Source organism: Pongo abelii, chromosome 7, assembly GCF_028885655.2.
Source record: "Pongo abelii isolate AG06213 chromosome 7, NHGRI_mPonAbe1-v2.0_pri, whole genome shotgun sequence".
In the NCBI taxonomy this organism is placed as follows: domain Eukaryota; kingdom Metazoa; phylum Chordata; class Mammalia; order Primates; family Hominidae; genus Pongo; species Pongo abelii.
Genome location: NC_071992.2, coordinates 161,453,613 through 161,477,882, shown reverse-complemented (window position 1 = coordinate 161,477,882; position 24,270 = coordinate 161,453,613). Strand labels below are relative to the sequence as shown.

At 46.4% G+C, this 24,270-nt stretch overlaps 1 protein-coding gene across 2 annotated transcripts; it reads left to right on the top strand.

Annotated features, from left to right (window-relative positions):
• The first annotated feature begins 790 nt into the window (after positions 1–790).
• Positions 791–20,796, top strand: ZNF16 (zinc finger protein 16). Of its 2 annotated transcripts, XM_009244230.4 has the most exons (4): positions 791–878; positions 3,722–3,790; positions 5,169–5,373; positions 18,591–20,796. In XM_009244230.4, the coding sequence occupies exons 3-4, from the start codon at positions 5,178–5,180 to the stop codon at positions 20,441–20,443; spliced, it is 2,049 nt and encodes a 682-aa protein (XP_009242505.2). In that variant the 5' UTR covers positions 791–878; positions 3,722–3,790; positions 5,169–5,177; the 3' UTR covers positions 20,444–20,796. The 2 variants fall into 2 exon arrangements, with proteins under 2 accessions (XP_009242505.2, XP_009242504.2); XM_009244229.3 differs by lacking the exon at positions 3,722–3,790.
• Positions 20,797–24,270: the final 3,474 nt, after the last annotated feature.

Sequence of the window (24,270 nt, the reverse complement as noted above, 5' to 3'; positions counted from 1 at the left end):
TTTAATCTGCCTGCAAAATGAACGTTAAAATATTTATGGGGTTTTTTTGGTTGTTTTTGTTTGTTTCTTTTTTTTGAGACAGGGTCTCACTCTCTCATCAGTGCAACGTGTGATCCTGGCTCACTGCAGGCACACATTCCCCGGCTCAAGCAATCCGCACACCTCAGCCTCCTGAGTAGCTGGGACTACAGGCGCATACCATCACACCTGGCTAACTTTTGTATTTTTTGTAGAGATGGAGTCTCCCTATATTGCCCAGGCTGGTCTCAAACTCCTGGCCTCAAGCCATCTGCCCGCCTCGGCCTCCCAAGTGGCATGGGCCACCGCACCCAGCCTTATTTGTATTCTTTATGTCCAAGTGTACAACTCATTTCCGTATTAGAAATGATCCATGCACAATCTCACGAAAACATATTATCTACTGAAGGAATTTGAATTCTTCCATGTATCTATCTAATCACTTACTGATTGAATGATTCAGTTCTTCCAAAAAACGTATCCTTAGGTTTTTATCAAACTACAGTCTGTTCCGATTCTGGGGGCCTGTGTATTAAAATCTCCCACTACAACAGTATATCTCATTAACTCTGCATTTCTAATAATGTCCCCTTTTCTTCAGTTGCCGCCTTGTTCAGTGCAGGGGTCAATTCTGAAAAAAAGGGGAACAGAAGGGTCTCTGGCCTCAGGGTTAGCGGGACCAGATCTGGGGCTGAACCACAGAGTCGCCCCGGCCTCCCACCATCTAGAGAGGCTACGCTGGCCCAGACAGAACCAGCGGCAGGCCGGAATTTGGGGCGGGACTTCCGGGGGTCAGCCGGCATTGGCTGAGACGCCTTGGTGCGGTGGTGCTGCTTCCCTTCCAAGCGCGACCCGTTGAGGTTAGTTCCGCGAAGCTCCACGCCTCGGACCCCGCGTCCGGTTGTCCCCGATGCCCCCCGTGGTTGGGGATCCCAGGGGCCTCTCAGGGCTCAGACAGGGCGGGCAGCCAGAGGGGGACCCCGGGCGGGGGCGGAGTCGCGCGGGGGGTTGTGGGAGCGCCGGGGGCGGGGGGCGGGGCGGGGGCAGCTTGGCCTGGGCTGGAGGTCAGATCCTCTGGGGGCTGCCTCTGGGAGGGGGTCTCCGGGGGGAGCCTGGGGTAAGGTCACCGCAAGGGGCTGAGCCAGGACTCTGCCCACAGGTTGGTGGCATTCATGCCTGTCAGTGCCACCATTGGAGCTTGGGCGGAGCGACGGGGTGAAGGGGTGGCCTACCCCTCCACACCTGTGGGATATCTCATCAGGTGGGATGAGAGACTGAGAAGAGAAATAAGACACAGAGACAAAATATAGAGAAACAACAGTGGGCCCAAGAGACTGGTATTCAGCACACCAAGGACCTGCACTGGCACGGGTCTCTGAGTTCCCTCAGTTTTCATTGATTATTATTTTCATTATCTCAGCAAGAGGAGTGCAGTAGGAGAGCAGAGTGATAATAGGGAGAAGGTCAGCAAAAAAACATGGGAGCAAAAGAATCTGTCATAATTAAGTTTAAGGGGAGGTACTATACCTGGATGTGCACGTAGGCCAGATTTACATTTCTCTCCACCCAAACATCTCAGTGGAGTAAAGAATAACAAGGCAGCATTGCTGCCAACATGTCTCACCTCCTGCCATAGGGCGGTTTTTCTCCTATCTCAGAATTGAACAAATGTACAATCGGGTTTTATACTGAGACATTCAGCTCCCAGGGGCAGGCAGGAGACAGTGGCATTCCTCTATCTCAACTGCAAGAGGCCTTCCTCTTTTACTAATCCACCTCAACACAGAACCTTTATGGGTGTCGGGCTGGGGGACAGTCAGGTCTTTCTCATCCCACGAGGCCATATTTCAGACTATCACATGGGGAGAATCCTTGGACAATACCCGGCTTTCCAAGGCAGAGGTCTGCAGCTTATCGCAGAGCATTGTGCCCCTGGTTTATTGAGACTAGAGAACGGCGATGACTTTTACCAAGCATCTGCTTGTAAACATTTTGTTAACAAGGCACAGCCTGCACAGTCCTAAATTCCTTAAACCTTGATTCCATACAACACGTTTTTGTGAGCTCAAATTTGGGGCAAAGTGGCTGGGGCAAAGTTACAAATTAACAGCATCTCAGCAAAGCAATTGTTCAAGGTACAGGTCAAAATGGAATTTCTTATGTCTTCCCTTTCTACATAGACACAGTGACAGTCTGATCTTTCTTTCTTTTCCCTATGTGGGGCAGCAGTGTGATGGGGTGGTTCCCGGCGCGTGGGAGACAGGGTGGGTTTGCGATTCCTGGTGTTCCATGAGAAGTCAGAGATGCACAGAGCAGAGCTGGGGGAGAAAGGAGGTTTCACTCAGCCTCAGATGTCCTGCCTGGGAGGCCCAGTCAGTAGTGGAGTCACTCTGCATGTGGAGGAGGTACTCTAGGAAGGGAAGAGAGTTTGGTCCAGTTCTCCCCCAAGGGGGAAGGTGCTGAGGGATCGGCCAGGGCCCATCCTGTGGCTGCTTGCTATGGGAGGGTGGTGGCTGGCTCTTCCAGTTGTGTGACTCCTAAAGAGTGGGCTTAGCCTTTAGTCAGGAGACTCCACTTCCAAGCTTGTTCAGGCTGTTGGCCAAATCTGTTTTTCTTGGGGTTGGTCCTCAGAAGTGCTGGCTGCCAGCCTGAGTGGCCCTTAGCTCTCCGAGGTCCTTCCACGTGGCCCTCAGATCCTTTTGAGGCTTTTAAGGGCTCATTTGATTAGATTGGGTCCACCAGGGTAATTCATGTCCATAACTTTAATTCCCTCTGCAAAGTCCCTTTTGGTATGTAGTGTAACATAAGCACAAGTTCCAGGGATTAGGATATGGACCTGGGGGGGAGGGGGCATTTATTCTGTGTCCTGGTAAGCAAGATCCCACACATAATGAAGTGAGAAAAATAAGGTGTGAAGCCATAGCATAGTTGGGTGTAATTTATCATTAAAAGGCAAATGTATGTTTATATATTTGCTGTGTAAACCTAGATTAATCTGGAATGGTACACTAGAAACAAGGGAAACTGAGTGGATGTTTGGGGAATTTTTCACCATAAATCCTTTTTACCTTTTAAATTTTGAGGTGACTATGCCCCTATTCAGAAACAATGAGAATTTAAAGTATTTTTAAATAAAATGAACTAAATAAATATTGCAGATTATTACATCACCCCTTGGATGGGGAGAGGTTTCCCTCGAGGAAACTGGGCATCTGCACTGTAAGGGCAGGCAGATGCAGTCACTGAGGGCCTTGTCACCCCCATCGCCCATGTCTCCTCCATTTCTGCTGCCACATGGTAGGCACCTTACTGCTGTACCTGCTTTGAATCTCATCTCCCACCATTCCTCTGAGCACCCTGCCAAGTTAATCTTGAGATATTAGTTTTGTCTCTCCTGACACAGAAATGTGGCCAGTGCTTCACCTTCATCTGGCAGCCAAGGCCCCTTATCATTGGCCCATAGTGACCATCCTTGTAAGCTCTGTTCATATCTCCTTGCCTTCTCCCTCTAGCTTTTCCCTACACTTCTCCTCTGACCTTTTCACCCAGACCACTAGTTGTGCATTCCTCCTTGATGGTGATCTGAGTCCAGGAGTACCACCCAGCCCTTCTTTCTTCCCCACATAGCCTATGGGTGACAACTACCATCAAATTGACTCCCTGCACCATCCTTCTGCCACCTTTTTTCACATCCCCTTTGCAGATCCCCTTGACCACACCCTCATTCTCAGCTGGTGCTCGTGAAGGACAGAAGAGTCAATGTCAGTACAATGTGAGTGAAGGGCTGAGGTATGTCAGTGCCCCCAGTGGGCACCCGGGCAGGGTGTGGTGCATTTACACAGTGAGGAGGTAGGGGGAATCAGTAACATGGTCCATGTGAGGAGCCCATCATGCCTCCACATGGGAGTGTCCTCTCTCCTGCTCACAGGGAGTAGTTAGGACTGGAGATGAGCCCAAGTTTGTGAGTCTTAACAAGGGTGTTGGTGCCTTAAGCCTGGACATAATCACCAAGGAAGTTGGTGGCAGTGCAGAAGTGCACACTGGAGTGCCAACATGAAATGGGGGATGAGAGGCTAGGAGGGAGTAGCTGGTGCAAGTAAAGACAGGAACACCTGCTGTGAATGCTGCCAGGATGGTGCAACTCAGACAGAACTGACCACTAGGATTGGTAGGCATTGACACATAACAATGACATGTGGGGCTGCAGCACAGGCTGCCCCTGGCTGCTCACCCTTTGGAGCTGCTGTTCTCCCACTCTAGGTGGGTCTGGCATGCCCAGCTTCAGAGCATTGTGAATGTCAGCAACAAGGAGTGAGAAGAGTGGTCACAGCAGGATACAGGCCCACAGCAGGCTACGGCCCACAGCAGGGTACAGGCCCACAGCAGGACACAGGCCCCACAGCAGGACAAAGGCCCACAGCAGGATACAGGCCCACAGCAGGGTACAGGCCCACAGCAGGACACAGGCCCCACAGCAGGACAAAGGCCCACAGAAGGATACAGGCCCACAGCAGGGTACAGGCCCCACAGTAGGACACAGGCCCCACAGCAGGACACAGGCCCACAGCAGGGTATAGCCCACAGCAGAATACAGGCCCACAGCAGGATACAGCCCACAGCAGGGTACAGGCCCAAAGCAGGACACAGGCCCAAAGCAGGACACAGGCCCAACAGCAGGATACAGGCCCAATAGCAGGACACAGGCCCAAAGCAGGATACAGGCCCAATAGCAGGACACAGGCCCAACAGCAGGACACAGGCCCAACAGCAGGACACAGGCCCACAGCAGGACACAGGCCCAACAGCAGGACACAGGCCCCACAGCAGTACACAGGCCCCACAGCAGGATACAGACCCTGTGGGGGCTGCCCTCCTATCATGGCAGGTCTGGGCACCGTGACCCCACTTTGCCTTAGGGTCAGGATCTTGCCCCTTTGTACCTGTGGCCCTGGCTTTTGAGTCTGTGTCTCCATGGCTGACTCCCTCTTTTTGGATCCAAGATCAGGGAACAGCCCCTGAGACCTGGCAGCACCAGGCCCTCTTCAGGTCTTGGGCTGCAGGGGTGGAGGAAGAGACCCTGGCCTGATGGGAGGATGAATCCCTAAAGCTAGCCTGTCTGTATACTCACCTGTGTTCTTGCCGGTCTTCAGGTCCTAGTCATGCCCAGCCTCAGAACTCGCCGTGAGGAGGCAGAGATGGAACTCTCAGCTCCAGGACCATCCCCTTGGACCCCTGCAGCCCAGGCCCGTGTGAATGATGCTCCTGCTGTGACCCACCCTGGATCTGCAGCCTGTGGTACCCCCTGCTGTAGTGATACTGAGCTGGAAGCCGTCTGCCCTCACTATCAGCAGCCAGGTACTTTAAGAACAGTTCTCCGCTGGTGCCCTTATTCTGGGGAAGTGATGTCCATGGAACCCTGTGCTTACCCCTAGGAGGCATCTGTGTTCTGTGTCATCACAGGTGGGGAGGGTGAGGAGGGTACTCTGACTCAAGGAGCCAAGGCTGGATGTCAGCAAGGAAGTTGACCTGGCCTGGCCCCTGGCACCTTGAGCAGAACTGTGATTTCCCCACTTGACACAAAGAGGTATGACATGAAGGCCACCAGCGTCCTTTGACTTGCCCTATACTCTTGACCCCTTCCCAATTCAACAACCAAGCTGGTGGCAGCCCTCTCCCCTCAGGACTCTACTCTGGTCCAGGCCTTTGTACTGTGGTTACCCATACAGTTGGCCATCTAAAGCCTAGGAAGAAAAGCTGAGGAGTTTCTTGTGGGGAAATAAAGGCATTCAAAAGCACCCTTGGACTGGGTGTGGTGGCTTATACCTATAATCTGAGCACTTTGAGAGGCCAAGGCAGAAGGATTGTATGAGGCCAGGAGTTCAGGACCAGCCAGTATAACATGGCAGGACCCTATCTCTACTAAAAAATTAAGAAAGGTTGGGTGTGATGACTCTTGCCTGTAATCCCAGCACTTTGGGAGGCCAAGGTGGGTGGATTGCTTGAGGCCAGGAGTTCAAGACAAGCATGGCCAACATGGTAAAACCCTGTCTCTACTAAAAGTACAAAAACTAGCCAGGTGTGATGGCACATACCTGTAATCCCAGCTACTTGGGAGGCTGAAGCACAGGAATTGCTTGAACCTCATAGGCAGGGGTTGCAGTGAGCTAAGATCATGCCACTGCACTCTAGCCTGGGCAATTGGAGTGAGGCTCTGTCTCAGAAAAAAATAAATAAATTTGGGGAAAAAAAAGCACCTATATATTTTGGGGAATCCAGGAAGTCACATGCATGCCCAGGACTGGATGTGTGCTCAGAAAAGACCTGTTAAGACCATAAGCTTTCTCAAGAACTCTGTCTCATCTCTAGGCTCATTGAAGGCAGTCAACTCAGAAAGAGTTGTAAACAGTGTTTAAAAAGTACCCCCAACACAAAGTCAATCCACAAAGACTGGGAGAAGTGTTTTGTTTTTGTTTTTCTCTTGATAAAATCTCATCAAAACACTAGTTGAACACAAACTAAAGAAAAAGACTTCAGTGACTGTACTCGACAAAGAATCATCTTTCCAAAAATAGTTTGGAAAAGTCACTAAATGAACATGCGACTCTAGTCTTCAACAATCAAAAACAGCAAAGCCTGGGAGGGGGATACCACATTTTAATATTCAGTTGTGCAGTTTTTAACAAAGCAAAAATCATGAAGCATATAACAAAGCAAAAAAATATGTCCCACTCAGAGGAAAAAAGTAAACTGACAGAAAGTGTCCTGGAGAAAGCACAGACATTGGACTTAAGTAGACAAAAACTTTAAATCATCTGCCTCAAATATGCTCAGAGAGGTGAAAGAAACCATAGAGAACTAGGCTGGGTGTGGTGGCTCATGCCTGTAACCCGGCACCACAGTGGCTCATGCCTGTCATCCCAGCACGTTGGGAGGCCGAGGCGGGTGGATCACGAGGTCAGGAGATCGAGACCATCCTGGCTAACACGGTGAAACCCCATCTCTACTAAAAATACAAAAAATTAGCTGGGCATGGTGGCAGGCACCTGTAGTCCCAGCTACTCTGAAGACTGAGGCAGGAGAATGGCATGAACCCGGAAGGCGGAGCTTGCAGTGAGCCGAGATCACACCACTGCACTCCAGCGTAGGTGACAGAGTGGGACTCTGTCTCAAGAAAAAAAAAAAAGAAAAAAAGAAAAAAAAACCATAGAGAACTAAAAGAACCAGGAAAATGATGTGTGAACAAAATAAAAATATCAATAAGAAATATAAATTGTAAAAGAAACATAGAAAGTCTGGAACTAAAAAATGAAGTGGAAATTTTGCTAGAGGGTTTCAGCAGTAGATTTGAGCAGGCAGAAAAATCGGCAAACTTGAAGATAAGACAATTGAAATCATTCAGTCTGAGGAGAAAAAAGATCTAAGAAAAGTGAACTTAATGGCTGGGCATGGTGGCTCATGCCTGTCATCCCAGCACTGTGGGAGGCCGAGGCAAGCAGATTACTTGAGGTCAGGAGATCGAGAGCATCTTGGCCAACATGGTGAAACCCTGTCTCTAATAAAAATGCAAAAATCAGCTAGGCGTGGTGGTGCATGCCTGTAGTCCCAGCTACTCTGGAGGCTGAGGCAGGAGAATCGCTTGAACCTGGGAGGCGGAGGTTGCATTAAGCCGAAGTCATGCCCCTGTACTCCAGCCTGGGTGATGGAGTGAGACTCTGTCTCAAAAAAAAGAAAAAAGAAAAGTGAACTTAATGGACCATGAGACACCATCAAGTAGACCAACATGCATAGTAGGGATGTTCAAGAAGGAAAAGACTAGAGAAGGGGATGGAAAAAATATTTGAAGAAATAATGGGTGAGAGTATCCCAAATGTGATGAAAGACGTGTACACATGCAAGCAGTTCAACAAACTGAGTAGAGTTCTATTTAAAGAGATCCACACCAGGCCTCTTTCTAATCAAATTGTTGAAATACAAGGAATCTTGAAAGCAGCAAGAGAGGAGACCTATCCCTGAACAAGGGGTTCTGGGTAAGATTTCTAACCAGTTTTTCATCAGAACCCATGGAGGTCAGAAGGCAGTGGGACAGCTTAGTTAAACTGCTAAGAGGAGGAAAGAAACCTGTTAACTAAGAATTCTGTTATCTGGCAAAATTATTCTTCAAAATGAAGGAGAAATTAAAACATATCCAGATAGATAAATGCTGAGGAAGCTTGTTACAAATAGACTGCCCCACAAGAAATGCTTTTAAAGGGAGTCCTAAAGGTTGAAATGAAAGAACACTAGACAGGGACTCAAAGCCATACAAAAATAAAGACCTCCAGTAAAAGTAACTACATAGGTAAGTATAAAAGTTAGTATCCCTGTATTTTGGTTTCTAAGTACACTTTGTATTAGGTTGGTGCAAAATTAATTGTGGTTTTTGCCATTACATATTTCCTAAATGATCTAAAGGACAAATGCATAAAAGGTCTGCATTATAAGTCTATGTTTTTTACCCCACTATGTATAAAGATGTAATCTGTGATGACAACAACATAAGGGGAGTAACATCTGTAGAGAAGCAGAGATTTTGTATGTTACTGAGACTAAACTGGTATAAGTTGTTTTAGGATGTTAGAACGTTCATTGCAATCATCATGGTAATCACTAAGAAAATATCTTAAAAAAGGGCTTGATGCAGTGGCTCATACTTGTAATAGCAGCACTTTGGGAGGCCAAGGCAGGCAGATCACCTGAGGTCAGGAGTTCGAGACCAGCCTGGCCAACATGCCGGAACCCTCTCTACTAAAAATACAAAAATTATCTGGGCATGGTGGTGGGCACCTGTAATCCCAGCTACTCAGGAGGCTGAAGCAGGAGAATTGCTTGAACCCAGGAGGCAGAAGTTGAACTCAGGCAGAGGCATGAGATTGTGCCACTCACTCCAGCCTGAGTGACAGAGCAAAACTCCACCTCAAAAAAAAATCTTAAAAATGGGCCGGGCATGGTGGCTCATGCCTGTAATCCCAGCACTTTGAGAGGCCAAGGCGGGCAGATCACGAGATCAGGAGATCAAGACCATCCTGGCTAACACAGTGAAACCCCGTCTCTACTAAAAATACAAAAAAATTAGCCAGGCATGGTGGTAGGCACTGGTAGTCCCAGCTACTCGGGAGGCTGAGGCAGCAGAATGGCGTGAACCTGGGAGGTGGAGCTTGCAGTAAGCTGAGATTGCGCCACTGCACTCCAGCCTGGGTGACAGAGTGAGACTCTGTCTCAAAAAAAAAAAAAAAATCTTAAAAATGGACACAAGAGGCCAGGCACGGTGGCTCACACCTGTAATCCCAGCACTTTGGGGGGCTGAGGTGGGCAGATCACAAGGTCAGGAGATTGAGACCATCCTGGCTAACACAGTGAAACCCCATCTCTACTAAAAATACAAAAAATTAGACTCTCTCAAAAAAAAAAAAAAAAATGGACACAAGAAGTAAGGCAAGAATTAAAATGGTACACTACAAAAAAGGCAATACATAAGAATACAGCAGTAGAGGAACTGAGGAACAAAAAGGTAAAAGATATATCAAAAATAAATAAAATGGCAGAAGTCCTTCCTTTTCAGTAATTACATGTGAAGTCTCCAGTCAAAAGGCAAATATTGACAGAATGTGTAAGAAACCATGGTCCAACTATATGCCACAAGAGGCTTTAGATTCAAAGACACAATAAGTTTAAAGTGAAAGGTGGAAAAATATTCCATGCAGAGAATAACCGAAAGAAAGTTGGGGTGACTATACCAATATTAGACAAAATAGATGACAAATAAGGACAGTATATATTTATAAAAGGGCAGAGTCATCAAGAAGATACGGCAATTATAAGCAGATGCACATCAGAAAAAAATCTCCAAACTATCTGAAACAGACATAGAGAGATTGGAAGGGAGAAATAGCTCTATAGTAATAGAAACTTCAGTACTCCACTTTGAAAAATGGATAGAACATCTAGACAGAAGATCATTAAGGAAATAGGGGATTTGAATAGTGCTATAAACCAACTAGACCTAATGGACTTCGCTGTGGTCTAAATGTGCCCCTCCCCCAACCCCTCCCCTCTGCATTCATATCTTGAAATCTAATCTGCAGTGTGACGTTATTAAGAGGTGGGGACTTTGGGAGGTGACTGGGTCATGAGAGCAGAGCCCTGTGAATGGGATTATCCCCTTATAAGAGGCCTGAGGGAGCTTGTTAGCTTCTTTTCTTGCCCTTCTACCATGTGAATACACATAGAAGGCAATACCTAGGAGGAACCAGCTCTCATCAGGCAGTGAATCCACTGGCACCTTGATCTTGAACTTCCCAGCCTCCAGAACTGTGAGCAATAAATTTCTGTTGTTTATAAATTACCCAGTCTAATGTACCTTGTTACAGTGGCCCAAATGGGCTAAGACAGAAGTATATAAAATACTGCATTCAGAAAAGAAGATATACATTCTTCTCAAGTGTACATGTAACACAAACCATATGTTAGACCACAAAACAAGTCTCAATAAATTTAAAAAGATTGAAATTACACAAAGTACCTTCTCTGACCAGCAATGGTGGGGAAACTGGAAAGTTTACAAATGTATAGAAATAAAACAACCAATGGATCAAAGATGAAATCAGACAGTTAGACAATACCTGCAGACAAATGAATGACAATACAACATACCAAAACTTATGGGATGCAGTGAAGGCAATGTCAAAACGGAAATTTACAGCAGTAAACACCTTTGTTAACAAGGAAGAGAGAGGCCAGGTGTGATTGGGAGGCTGAGGTGGGTGGATCACTTAAGCCCAGGAGTTCAAGACCAGCCTGGGCAACATGGTTGAGACCCCATCTCTACTAAGAATACAGAAAATTAGCTGGGCGTGTTTGCTTGTGCCTGTAGTCCTAGTTACTTGGGAGGCTGAGGTAGGAGGATCACCTAAGCTTAGGAAGTTGAGGCTGCAGTGAGCTGAGATCATGCCACTGCATTCCAGCCTGAGCAATGGGAGTGAGACCCTGTCTCAAAAAAAAAAAAAAAGGAAAGAAAGATATAAGTCAGATTTAAAAGTATAAATCTTTTAAAGGACTATAAAAGAAGAGCAAATAAAATCCAAATCTAGCAGCAGGAAGAAAAAAGAAGGATTAGAACAGTGTTAAATGAAACAGAGTAGAAAATGGAATCAACAAAATCAAATGTTGCTTTTGTGAAAAGATAAAGTTGATAAACCTTTACTTAGATTGATTAAATAAAAAGACACAAATAACTAAAATCAGAAGTGGAAGTGGGGACATTACTAGTGACCTTACCAAAATAAAAAGAGAATATTGTGACTAATTATACACTAACAAATTAGATAACCCAGATGAAAGGGACGAATCAATAGAAACACACAAATTCCTAAAACTGACTCAAGCATAGGTAGAAAATCAGAATAGACCTCTAACAGAGATTGAGTTAGTAATAAAAACTCTCAATAAAATAAAGTCCAGGACCACAGTGGCTTTTTTTTTTTTTGGGGGGGGGGGGATGGAGTCTCACTCTGTTCCTCAGGCTGGAGTGCAGTGGCACGATCTCAGTTCACTGTGACCTCTGCCTCCTGGGTTCAAGCAATTCTCCTGTCTCAGCCTCCTGAGTAGCTGGGACTACGGCATGTGCCACTATGCCCAGCTAATTTTTTGTATTTTTAGTAGAGACCATGTTCCCCAGGCTGGTCTCAAACTCCTAAGCTCAGGCAATACACCCGCTTCGGCCTCCCAGAGTGCTAGGATTACAGACTGAGCAACCACGCCTGGCCCACGATGGATTTAAAGGTGAATTTAATGAATTGATACCAAACCTTCTCAAACTCTTCCAAAGGAGGAGAGAACACTTCCTAATTCTATAAGGTCAACATTACACTGATTCCAAAGCCAGATGAAGATATGGCTTGAAGACAAGAAAAGAAAATTACAAACCAATATCCTTTATGGCTAGAGATATAAACTCCCAACAAAGAAATAGAAAACTGAATCCAATAGCATATGACCAAGTGGGATTTAACCCAGGATATAAGGGTGGTTCAATGTAAGAAAACCTAGTGCTGTAATTCATCACATTAATAGAAGGGTGGTTCAACATAAGAAAACCTAGTGTTGTAATTCATCATATTAATAGAACGAAGGAGAAAAACTATGATCATCTCAATTTATGCAAATAAAACATTTGACAAAATCTAACACTTTCACAGTTAAAAAAAAAATTCATAAAACTTGTAATAGAAGGGGACGTCCTGAACATGATAAAGGACATTTGTGAAAACCCTCAAGCTGACATCATACGCAGTAGTGAAGAACAAAACTTTTCCCCTAAGGTCGGGAACAAGACAAACATGCCACTCTGCAGCCTTGTATTGCAAGTTCTAATCAGAGCAGTTAGTCAAGAAAAAGAAATAAAAGACAACCAGTTGGGAAATGAAGTAAAATTCTTTTTCCATAAGATATGACTCCGTATATATGAAATCCCAGAGAATCCACAAAAAAGCTACTAGAGCTAATAAACAAATTCAGCAAAGTTGCAGCAACTGATCAACACACAAAATCAGTTGTTTCTGTATACCAGCCATGAACAGTGTGAAAAGGAAATTAAGGAAGGAATTCCATATACAATAGCATCAATAGGAAAAATTAAAACCTAGGACTAAATTTGACCAAGGAGATTTAAGACTTATTCACTGAAAACTGCAAAATATTGTGGAAAGGAATTAAAGAAATCACAAATAAATAGAAGGCATCATGTGTTCATGAATTGGAAGACAATATTAATTGTCAAAACTACCTAGAGTGTTCTACAGATTCAATGCAATTCCTATCAAAATTACAATGGCCTTTTTTTGCAGAAACAAAAGACGATCCTCAAATTCATATGAAGTTACAAAGAGCCCTGGGTAGCCAAAACAATCATGAAAAATAACAAAGTCAGAGGACTTAGACTTTCCACTTTCAAAACTTGCTACAAAGCTGCAGTAATCAAAACAATGTGGTACTGGCACAAAGATGTACAGACTAGTGGAATCAAATTGAGAGTCCAGAAATAAACCCATACATATGTGGCAGGGGGATTTTCAACAAGGGTACCAAGTCCTTTCAATCAATGAGAAAAGATAGCCCTTCTGCAAATGATGCTGGGACAAGTAGATATCTAAACGTAAAAGAATGAAGTTGGGGCCAGATGTGGTGGCTCATGCCTGTAATCCCAGCACTTTGGGAGTCCAAGGTGACAGGATCGCTTGAGGCCAGGAGTTTGAGACCAGCGTGGGCAACATAGCAAGACTCTGTCTCTACAAAAAAATACAAAAAAAAAAAATAGCCAGGAGTGTTGGTGCCTACTCCAGGGGTGCTGAGGCAGGAGGATCACTTGAGTCCAACAGCTCAAGGCTACAGTCAGCTGTGATCACCACTGCACTCCAGCTTGAACAGCAAAGCAAGACCCTGTCCCAAAAAATGAGCGAAGTTGAACCCCTACCTTATGCCATATGCAAAAATTAACTCCAAATAGATCAACAACCTAAATATAAGAGCTAACAACTCTAAAATTCTTAGAAGAAAGTGTAGGGGTAAATCTTCCCAATCTTGGATTTGGCAATGGATTCCTAGATATGGCACCAAAGCATGAGCAACAAAAGAAAAAAATAAATAAATTGGACTTCATCAAAATTTAAAACTTGACTATCAAAATATATTATCAAGAAAGTGAAAAGAAGCCAGATGTGGTGGCTCAGCCTGTTATCCCAGCATTTTGGGAGGCCAAGGCAGGCAGATCACCTGATGTCAGGAGTTTGAGACCAGCCTGGCCAATATGGCAAAACCCCTTCTCTACTAAAAATACAAAAATTACCTGGGCATGGTGGCATGTGCCCATAGTTCCAGCTACTCTGGAGGCTTTTGCTTGAACCCAGGAGGCAGAGGTTGCAGTGAGCCAAGATCACACCAGTGTACTCCAGCCTGGGTGACAGAGCAAGATTCTGTCTCAAAAAAAAAAAAAAAAAGACAAAAAGTGAAAAAAGCATCCTGCAGAATGGGGAGAAATCTGCAAATCATATTTTTGATAAGGGTGTATTATGTAGAATATATAAAGAAGTCTTACTTCTCATCAACAAAACACAAGCAACCCAATTTAAAAATGGGCAAAGGCTGGGCACGGTGGCTCACACCTGCAATCCCAGCACTTTGGGAGGTCGAGGCAGGTGGATCACTTGAGGTCAGGAGTTCAAGACCATCCTGGCCAATGTGGTGAAACCCTGTCTCTATTAAAAATACAAAACTTAGCCCGGAGTGGTGGCATGCACCTGTAATCCCAGCTACTCGGGAGGCAGAGGTTGCAGTGAGCTGAGATCATGCCACTGCACTCCAGCCTGGGTGACAGAGCAAGACTCTGTCTCATAAATAAATAAATAAAGGGCAAAGAACTTGAATAAACATTTCTCCAAAGAAAACATATGAATGGCTAACAAGCAAAAGAAAAGATGCTTAACATCATTAGTCATTAGAGAAATGCAGATCAAAACCATAATGAGATTACTATTTCACATTCTTTAGGATGTCTATAATCAAAAAACCAAAAGATAAAAGAGGATGTGGAGAAACTGGTATCCTCATACATCGCTGGCCAGAATGTAAAATGGCACAACTACTCTGAAAAATAATTTGGTGAGTCCTCAGAAGTTTGAACATAGTACTACTCCTAGATATATACTCAAAAGAATTGAAGACACATACTCAAACAAGTACATACATATCATGTTCACAGCAGTAGTATTCATGGTAGCCAGAAGGTACAAACAGCCCAGATGTCTGTCAATGGATGAATGATTAATTGTGGTGTCTACATACAAATGAATATAATTTAGCCATGAAAAGGAAGCACGGTACCTGCTACACGCAGATGAACCTCTGAGACATGCCAAGGAAAAGAAGCCAGACACAAAAGGTCACATACTATATAATTCCTTTTGTATGAAATATCCAGAATAGGTAAATTCATAGACACAGAATACAGATTAGTGGTTGCCAGGGCCTGGAGGGAGAGGAAGATGGGGATAAACTGCTTAATGGGTAAGAGGTTTTACTTTGGAATGATGGGAATGTTTTGAAAATAGAGGTGGTGGTCGCATAACATTATAGATGTACTAAATGCCACTGCTCATTTTAGAATGATTTTATGTTATGTTAATTTCACCTCAGTAAATTTTTAAATCAAATGAAAACAACTTGCTGCAGGAGATGAAGAAGTAAGGAGTGCCCCATCTGAGTGTGAGGTGCCTCTGGGGTTTGTTCAACACACAGCCCAGCTGGGGCACTGAGGGAGGTCGTGGCGCAACCACTGATGCATCACAGCCACACGCAGCATTCACACAGGCATGGTTTATGACTTGGGTAATTATCCAAGCTGTTCCACAAACCTGTAGGTCACTCATCATAAAAGTCTTTAATCATAAAGATGTTTCCTCTTCACAAAAGGTGTGTTTTGTTCTGGAAAGGTTCAGAGCCCTTGTCCTTTTTTCCAATTGGGTGTCAGAGTACAGTGCAAGCAACTGTATTTGCTTTCAAATCTTTTTCTTCACCTTTAAGCCCAAATTTTACTGACTTTTTAAAAAGATTTTCTTTGGCCGAGTGTGGTGGCTCACACCTGTAATCCCAGCAGTCTGGGAGGCTGAGGCAGGTGGATCACCTGAGGTCAGGAATTCGAGAGCAGCCTGACCAACATGGAGAAACCCTGTCTCTACCAAAAATACAAGAAATTTTAGCAGGGAATGGTGGCACGTCCCTGTAATCCCAGCTACTCGGGAGGCTGAGGCAGGAGAATCACTTGAACCCAGGAGGCAGAGGTTGTGTTGAGCTGAGATGGCACCATTGCACTCGAGCCTGGGCTATAAGAGCCAAACTCTGTCTCCCAAAAAAAAAAATTTCTTAAAGGAAAATAAAATTTTTCATTTTATATTTCCTTTCTATAGAGGAACTCATTTTTTCCCCACAGTTCTTATATTACAGAGAAGAATTACATTGAATTTAGTCAGTCCAAAAAGTGATCTCTCACCATTCTCACCTACAGAATTCACCTTTAGTTCCTGTCTCAATAAAAGACTTCGATCTATCTAAACAGTGGCTCGGGCTAGACAACCCGTTCCTCATGGTCGCCATCTCCTCGTCCACACCAGTGACATCTCATCTCAGCCAGAGGCCACCAAATCCAGCTAGTGGGCTGGTTTTTATGTCCTGCAAGCTAAGAATGGTTTTGAGGTGTTTTTAAGGGTTTTAAAAACAACAAAGACCATATGACAGAGATCATACAGCTGTAACACCTAACACAGCTCCTCTCTGACCCTTCACAGAAGTACCTTCCTGATTCCTGTCTGTGTTGTTGCCACAGCCTTCTACATCCTTCCTTGGGTCACTTCTCCACACAGCCAGAAGACAGCAAGGGTCTCCCAAGTCAGGGTCTTGGCAGGGGTGGAGGATGGGGGGCGGCAAGTCCCAGGACATCCCTGTCAGGGCTGAAGACTTCTGTCCAGACCTCACCTGTCCCAGCAGCCCCCATTCCTCATTGCTCCTGGGAGCCCAGCAGCATGTAGATGCCACATTTCCCAGACACCCCCTGGAGCCAGGGCTGGGGCTTCGGACATGGAGAGCTGAAGCTCATGGGGGACATTGGGGAAGCCCCTGCAGCCCATGTGGAGTGTATAACAGCAGGCCTGCCAAAGGGCAGCAGGGTGGTAAAGAAAGGCACCCACATCTGTGTGCTGGCACGTATGGCAGCTCTGTGGGAGAGGAGAGGCCTGATCCCAGACTCCAGGAAACAGGGAGCTGCAAGAGGGTGTTCTGGCTGAAAGTGGCACAGCACGATGTGTCTGCACCACAGGTGTCAAGTGACCTGACATGAAGTGTCACCAAGAGACACGTGGGTGCAGTGGGTAGAGTGGCAAGTCCCAGGAGGGTCATGGTGAGGGCTGGGCCAGTTTGGATCTGCATTCACACCACAGCTCCTTGAGAACAGACAATTCCAAACTGGAGGTGGAAATGGAATGCTGTTATGGCAGATCCTGAAAGTCCCAGACAGGGAGAGGCAGGGAGGGAGCAGGGTGGACGCCGCAAGGTGGGAGGGGCATTGGAGGGGCATCCTTCACACCCACTCAGCACTACCAACTACAGCTAGACCAGAGGTCTTCCACTTTGGGGGATGCAGTCCTGTGTCAGGGAGTGATCCAGGCTGTGGGTGACAGCCAGGGTGGGGGCAACGAAAGTAGGTGGGGTGCTGGCATTTATGATCAGGGAAAGGCTCCCAGCGAGGCCTGTGCAAGGGAAGCGGGTAGCATAAGGGCCATGTGGAGAGTGCTCTGGGCAAGGCAGACCCAAAGGTGGACACATCTGTCCTGCTCAGAGTATAGCAGGAGCAGAGGTAGAGGTGGGGTCTAGGAGGGCCTGGGCTACACAGGCCCAGGAGGCACTGAGAGGAGGTTTTGAGTGTGTGATGGTGCTAGGTCTGATGTCACCAGGCTGTGGGCAGGAGGGGAGGTTGGGGGCCAGGAAGGCTGCTCAGCATCCAGGTGGCAGTGTGGCCTGGGATGTCAGTTTGAATGAAAGACTCTCGACATCTTCATTTGAGTAAGGGACACAGAGACATGAGGGTTTCTTTGTTCTGCAGGTATGAAAGGGGAGAGGGAGATGCTGAAGCCTTTTCTGGCAGACACGGAGCTTTGTGTGCATTTCTGTCTGCAGAAAGATGATGCACATTGTTACTAGGCCAGAAGTCATCAGCAAACACCAGTCAGAATTGCAGTTTTTTGGAGGTACAGGTGGCTTTGACAGGACACAGCAGTCTCTAAAGGGTCCTCTGTTGAACAGGATGGAATCTGATGTTCCACACAGGTCCCTGCTGCACAGGAGTGGTTGAATGATGCCTCCATGCAACTCAACTTGCCAGGCCCTGAGAGCCAGCTGGGTTTCTTCTCTGTGTACAACGGGGTCTCTCTCCACACTGGTGACTCCTAAGACCAAGCTCAGTGCCATTAGCATGCACTAAGAGAACTGGAGATAGGCTGGTAAGGCTCACACCTGGCAGTGTGGAGAGAAAAAGGGTGAAATATGTAACAGTGTAAGGAGTGGTGTGAGATGTTTTTCTGGTACAGGTGGGAGAGGTGAGAAGCACCTGGATTTGGGCTGCACTCTGAGGTAGAGCTGACAGGACTTGCCAGTGATTTGGTGTGGGTGTCAAGGAAGAGGGGAGTCAAGGGACACCCAGGATTTTGGCCTGAGCCAGAAGGCAGACTGCAGTAATATTTGCTGAGATGTGGAGTCCCAGGGAGGGTGGGTCAGTGGTCATCAAGAGCTCTCACTCATCTGCAGCCCCATGCAGCCTAGTTGCCCAGCACTCCTCCCACCCCTCCCTGATGCCCTCTGATCTGGACTGCCACCCCAGAGGGTCCCCTGCTCCTCTTGCCTCCTCCACAGTTAGTGGGTGCAACTGTGACTGTCTGTGTTCCTGCTCCTGCTGCAGCACTGCCTTCCAAGTGATATTCTATTTATTGTTTCAGATTGTGACACCAGGACTGAAGACAAGGAGTTTCTTCACAAGGAAGACATTCATGAAGATTTGGAATCACAGGCAGAAATATCAGAAAACTATGCTGGTGATGTTTCCCAGGTACCCGAGCTTGGAGATCTGTGTGATGATGTATCAGAAAGAGACTGGGGAGTTCCTGAAGGCAGGAGGCTGCCACAATCCCTCTCCCAAGAGGGGGACTTCACACCAGCTGCCATGGGGCTCCTTATGGGCCCCTTAGAGGAGAAAGATCTGGACTGTAATGGTTTCGACAGTCACTTCAGTCTGAGCCCAAACCTGATGGCATGTCAGGAAATCCCTACAGAAGAGAGACCACATCTGTATGATATGGGGGGCCAGAGTTTCCAGCACAGCATGGACCTAACTGGTCTTGAGGGGGTTCCCACAGCTGATAGTCCACTCATATGTAATGAGTGTGGGAAAACCTTCCAAGGAAATCCTGACCTTATTCAGCGTCAAATAGTCCGCACTGGGGAGGCTTCCTTTATGTGTGATGATTGTGGGAAAACCTTCAGCCAGAACTCAGTTCTTAAAAACCGTCATCGATCTCACATGAGTGAGAAAGCCTACCAGTGCAGCGAATGTGGGAAAGCCTTCCGAGGGCACTCAGACTTTTCTAGGCATCAGAGTCACCACAGCAGTGAGAGGCCTTATATGTGTAATGAATGTGGAAAAGCCTTCAGCCAGAACTCGAGCCTTAAAAAGCACCAAAAGTCTCACATGAGTGAGAAGCCCTATGAATGCAATGAATGTGGGAAGGCTTTTAGGCGGAGCTCAAACCTCATCCAACATCAAAGAATCCATTCTGGGGAGAAGCCGTATGTGTGCAGTGAGTGTGGGAAGGCCTTCAGGCGAAGCTCAAACCTCATCAAACACCACAGGACTCACACAGGAGAGAAGCCTTTTGAGTGTGGTGAGTGTGGGAAAGCCTTCAGCCAGAGTGCACACCTGAGGAAGCACCAGAGGGTCCACACTGGAGAGAAGCCTTATGAGTGTAATGATTGTGGCAAGCCCTTCAGTCGGGTCTCCAACCTCATTAAGCACCACAGGGTTCACACTGGAGAGAAACCCTATAAGTGCAGCGACTGTGAGAAAGCATTTAGTCAGAGCTCCAGCCTTATTCAGCATCGGAGAATTCACACTGGAGAAAAGCCTCACGTGTGTAATGTATGTGGAAAAGCATTTAGTTATAGCTCAGTGCTCCGAAAGCACCAGATCATCCACACGGGAGAGAAGCCATACAGATGCAGTGTCTGTGGGAAGGCCTTCAGCCACAGCTCAGCCCTCATTCAGCACCAGGGCGTGCACACAGGCGACAAGCCCTATGCGTGCCATGAGTGTGGGAAGACCTTTGGTCGCAGCTCCAACCTCATCCTTCACCAGCGAGTCCACACTGGAGAGAAGCCCTATGAATGTACTGAATGTGGAAAAACCTTCAGCCAGAGCTCAACCCTCATTCAGCATCAGAGGATTCATAATGGGCTGAAGCCCCATGAATGTAACCAGTGTGGTAAAGCCTTCAACCGAAGCTCAAATCTCATTCACCACCAGAAAGTTCATACTGGGGAAAAACCCTACACCTGTATTGAATGTGGTAAGGGCTTCAGCCAGAGCTCACACCTCATTCAGCATCAGATAATCCACACTGGTGAGCGCCCCTACAAATGCAGTGAGTGTGGGAAAGCCTTCAGTCAGCGTTCCGTCCTCATCCAGCACCAGAGGATTCACACTGGGGTGAAGCCCTACGACTGTGCTGCTTGTGGGAAAGCCTTCAGCCAGCGATCAAAGTTGATCAAACACCAGTTGATTCACACCAGGGAATAGCCTGTTGGGCTGGCAGGAGTGAAACTGAGCATAGTTTCCTCTCCAACTCCTCTTTGGCTGTTGTCTCAGCCTCTGCCACTTCCCAGACCGAAAGCCTGGACTCAGCTCACTGCCTACATCCAGTGGCCACATAGCCTGGGACCCTCCTTTGAAACATCCTTTACAGGCTCCCTTCTCACTGCCACTACTCTTGCCTCTTGTGATGTCTTGGGTTTGGGCTTGTTTTTACAGCTTGCGAACGGACTGCATGTTTGTTACAAGGGAGAAGATTATGGAGGCTGCATATTCATAAATAGTTTTTTATTGTAATCAAAAGTTACCAAAAAAGTAAAGTGACATTTGGTTTGAGATAACCATAGTAGTTTTTTTGATTGGTAATGAGTTGTGTGGGGTGAATTCTTTGTCACTGGCTGTAATTGATATTTTGGGTAAGTTGAGAGTTTTTCAGGTCCAGTTGCTCTGTCATCTTCCTCAGAAGTGGCACCTACTCATCACCACCAATTCCCTGCCCTTCTTTGTCCCTCCTGTTCCAAAACTTGAACCCAAGGCTCCCCCGCCACCCTACTTTTCTTTATACAGATCTGCAATCTGAGGTCAGCTTTCTCCTCTCACTTGTCTGCTGTGACTTAGGCCCCCATATCCTGTTCTGGGCTGCTGCACAGTTCCACATGGCTGTTCCAGCTTGTAGTTTCTGGGCCACAGAGGAAGCTGTCTCCATGCACCTCAAATTCATGCCCATGAGCTTCCAGGCTGTTTTTTCCACCTAGTAAGTGCCCTGCCTTGAGGGCCCAGCTCACTCACCCCCATCCTTAGTTCTCAGAGCTGTACTCCTGTTCCCTGAGCAAGGAGAAAGCCCGGATGCTGAGAGGCCCCTCCCTGCTGGCTAGCAGGTCTGGGGCTGTCAGGACACAGTTTCATGGAAAACCTAGCCCTGACCTGTTTTAGATAAAAGTTTTGTTGGAACACAGCTATGCCCATTTGTTTACAGATAGCTGTGGCAGCTTTTGCACCACAGAATCTAGCAGTTGTGATAGATTCCATATGGTGCACAAAGCCAAAGTATTTACTTCTGGTCCTTGATAGGAAAGTTTGCTGACCCTGCCTTAGGATGCTCCCTGTGACCTAAGTTGCCTCTTGGGACTCAAGAGTTCTTGCAGGAGTTGAAGTGCGTTTTGTGACCAAGGGACTATTCTGTACTGTGGAGTGGTTGGCTGTGTGCAGGTGGATGATTGCTGCAGAGTTCCCACAGCCACAGAGCATCCATCCTCCTTACCACTCCCCAACACAGAGTACACCCTCTGGAGAGATGCAAGACCTAAGTGTTGACCTGAGTTCTTACTGCAGTTAAGAGTTTTGTGAAGATTGAATAAAATGGTAAGTGTAAGTGTTTTATTTCTTTTTTTTTTTTTTTTTTTTGAGATGGAGTTTCACTATGTCACCCAGGCTGGAGTGCAATGGTGCGATCTCAGCTCACTGCAACCTCTACCTCCCGGGTTCAAGCGATTCTCCTGCCTCAGCCTCCCAAGTAGCTGGGACTACAGGTGACCACCACCACACCCAGCTACTTTTTGCATTTTTAGTAGAGACAGGATTTCACCATGTTGGCCAGGCTGGTCTCAATCTCTTGACCTCGTGATCCACCTGCCTTGGCCTCACAAAGTACTGGGATTACAGGCATGAGCCACCATGCCTGGCCATGTAAAGTATTTTAAACTGTACCTAGTCCTTGGCAATCTCTGCTAGGCATTACTAACATTAACTGAAAATTAGTATCTCACAGAAACACTAAGAGCTGATGAAATAGACTGGAGTCCGAGCTTCCAGGAAAGAATCCAGAATCATCCCATGGAGCTCCTCCACCAAGGGAACTGCTGACTACTTAGGAATCCCATGGCTCTGCTGTGACCTAGGTGAACATGCAGAAGTCCAATTTTCCTATTTAACTCTGCTTTAAGTCTTGTGCAGACGGATCTGAACACTCGAACCAATTCTTGTTCTCCACTAGCAGCAAGGGAGGCCAGGAAGTGTAGATGGTGGCTTCTGTGTTGGAAAGGCTGCAGAGAGCTTCTAAAACATGAGGTTTTATGAGATTTTGAATAGTCATAAATGATATATGTCCACTATAAGCTACGTTTTTGTAGTTTTTAAATTGTGAAATAATTTCCCACACAAAAGTATTAGGAGTACCACAAAGAACACCCAAATATCTTCACTCAAATTCCCCAGTTAGCATTTTGCCACATTTGCCATATCATCTTCTTCTCTCTCGCTATAGATACACTTTTGCCCTGAGACTAAGTTGTAGATGTGATGTACCTTACCCCTAAATACATCAGCATGTGCTTCCTAAGAACAAGGATGTTCTCTTTCATGACCATAGTATTCGTTGGAAAATGAATTGGGTTTTTTGAGGCAGGATCTTGCTCACCCTGGCTGGAATGCAGTGGTGCAATCACAGCACACTGCAGCCTCAACCTCCTCGGCTCAAGCAATTCTGCCACCTCAGCCTCCTGAGTAGCTGGGACCACAGGTGTGTGCCACCACCCCTGGGAGGTTACTTTTGTTTTTTGTAAAGATGGGGTCTTCCTATGTTGCGCAGGCTGGTCTTGAACTCCTGGCCTCAAGTGATCCAACCAAAGTGCTGGGATTATAGACATGAGCCATTGTGCCTGGCCAGAAAGTGAGTGTTGGTGACATGCTCTAATCTATAAACCTTGTTAAAGTGCTGGGATTATAGACATGAGCTATTGTGCCTGGCCAGAAAGTGAGTGTTGGTGACATGCTCTAATCTATAAACCTTGTTAAAGTGCTGGGATTATAGACATGAAGTATTGTGCCTGGCCAGAAAGTGAGTGTTGGTGACATGCTATAATCTATAAACTGTATTAATGTTTTGCCAGTTGTCCTGGTAATGCCCTTTATAGAAATTTTTTTTTTTTTTCTTGAGATGGAGTTTTACTCTTGTTGCCCAGGCTGGAGTGCAATGGTGTGATTTTGGCTCACTGCAACCTCTGCCTCCCGAGTTCAAGTGATTCTTCTGTCTCAGCCTCCCAAGTAGCTGGGATTACAGGCATGCGCCACCACATCCAGCTAATGTGTACTTTTTTTAGTAGAGACAGGGTTTCTCCATGTTGGTTAGGCTGGTCTCAAACACCCAACCTCAGGTGATCCACCTACCTTGGCCTCTGAAAATGCTGGGATTACAGGCATGAGCCACTGCACCCAAGCTATAGAAATTTTAAAAAAAATTCCTGGCTGAGGATCCGGTCTGAGATCACCCATATGTAGTTGTCATGTCCTTCCATCTGGAGTACTTCTTTAGTCTCTTTTTTCTTTTTTTGAGACACAGTCTTGCTCTGTTGCCCAGGCTGGAGTGCAGTGGTGTGATCTCGGCTCACTGCAACCTCCACCTCTCAGGTTCAAGCAATTCTCATGCCTCAGTCTCCCAAGTAGCTGGGACTACAGGCGCATGCCACCATGACCGGCTAATTTTGTGTGTGTGTGTGTGTGTGTGTGTGTGTGATTTTCAGTAGAGATGGGGTTTCACCAAGTTGTCCAGGCTGGTCTCGAACTCTTGACCTCAAATGATCCTCCCACCGCAGCCTCCCAAATTGCTGGGATTACAGGCATGAGCCACCATGCCCGGCCAGTCTCTTGTTTTTCAAAGATAAATATTGCCATCTTTGAAGAGCATAAGGCAGTTATTCTGTAGAGTGTACTTCATCTTGGGTTTGTCCAGTGTTTCCTGATGATTTTGCCAGGAACCATGGAAGAGATGTGTCCTTGTGTGTCATATCAGGAGGTCCATGATGGGTTTTGTGGTCCCT

What these genes read in the sequence shown, in the direction of transcription:
- ZNF16 (XM_009244229.3), top strand. Translation starts at nt 5,178, where the DNA reads ATGCCCAGCCTCAGAACTCGCCGTGAGGAGGCAGAGATGGAACTCTCA. An exon ending in CCCTCACTATCAGCAGCCAG is followed by an intron (nt 5,374 to 18,590) that starts GTACTTTAAGAA and finishes TTATTGTTTCAG; the next exon opens with ATTGTGACACCAGGACTGAA.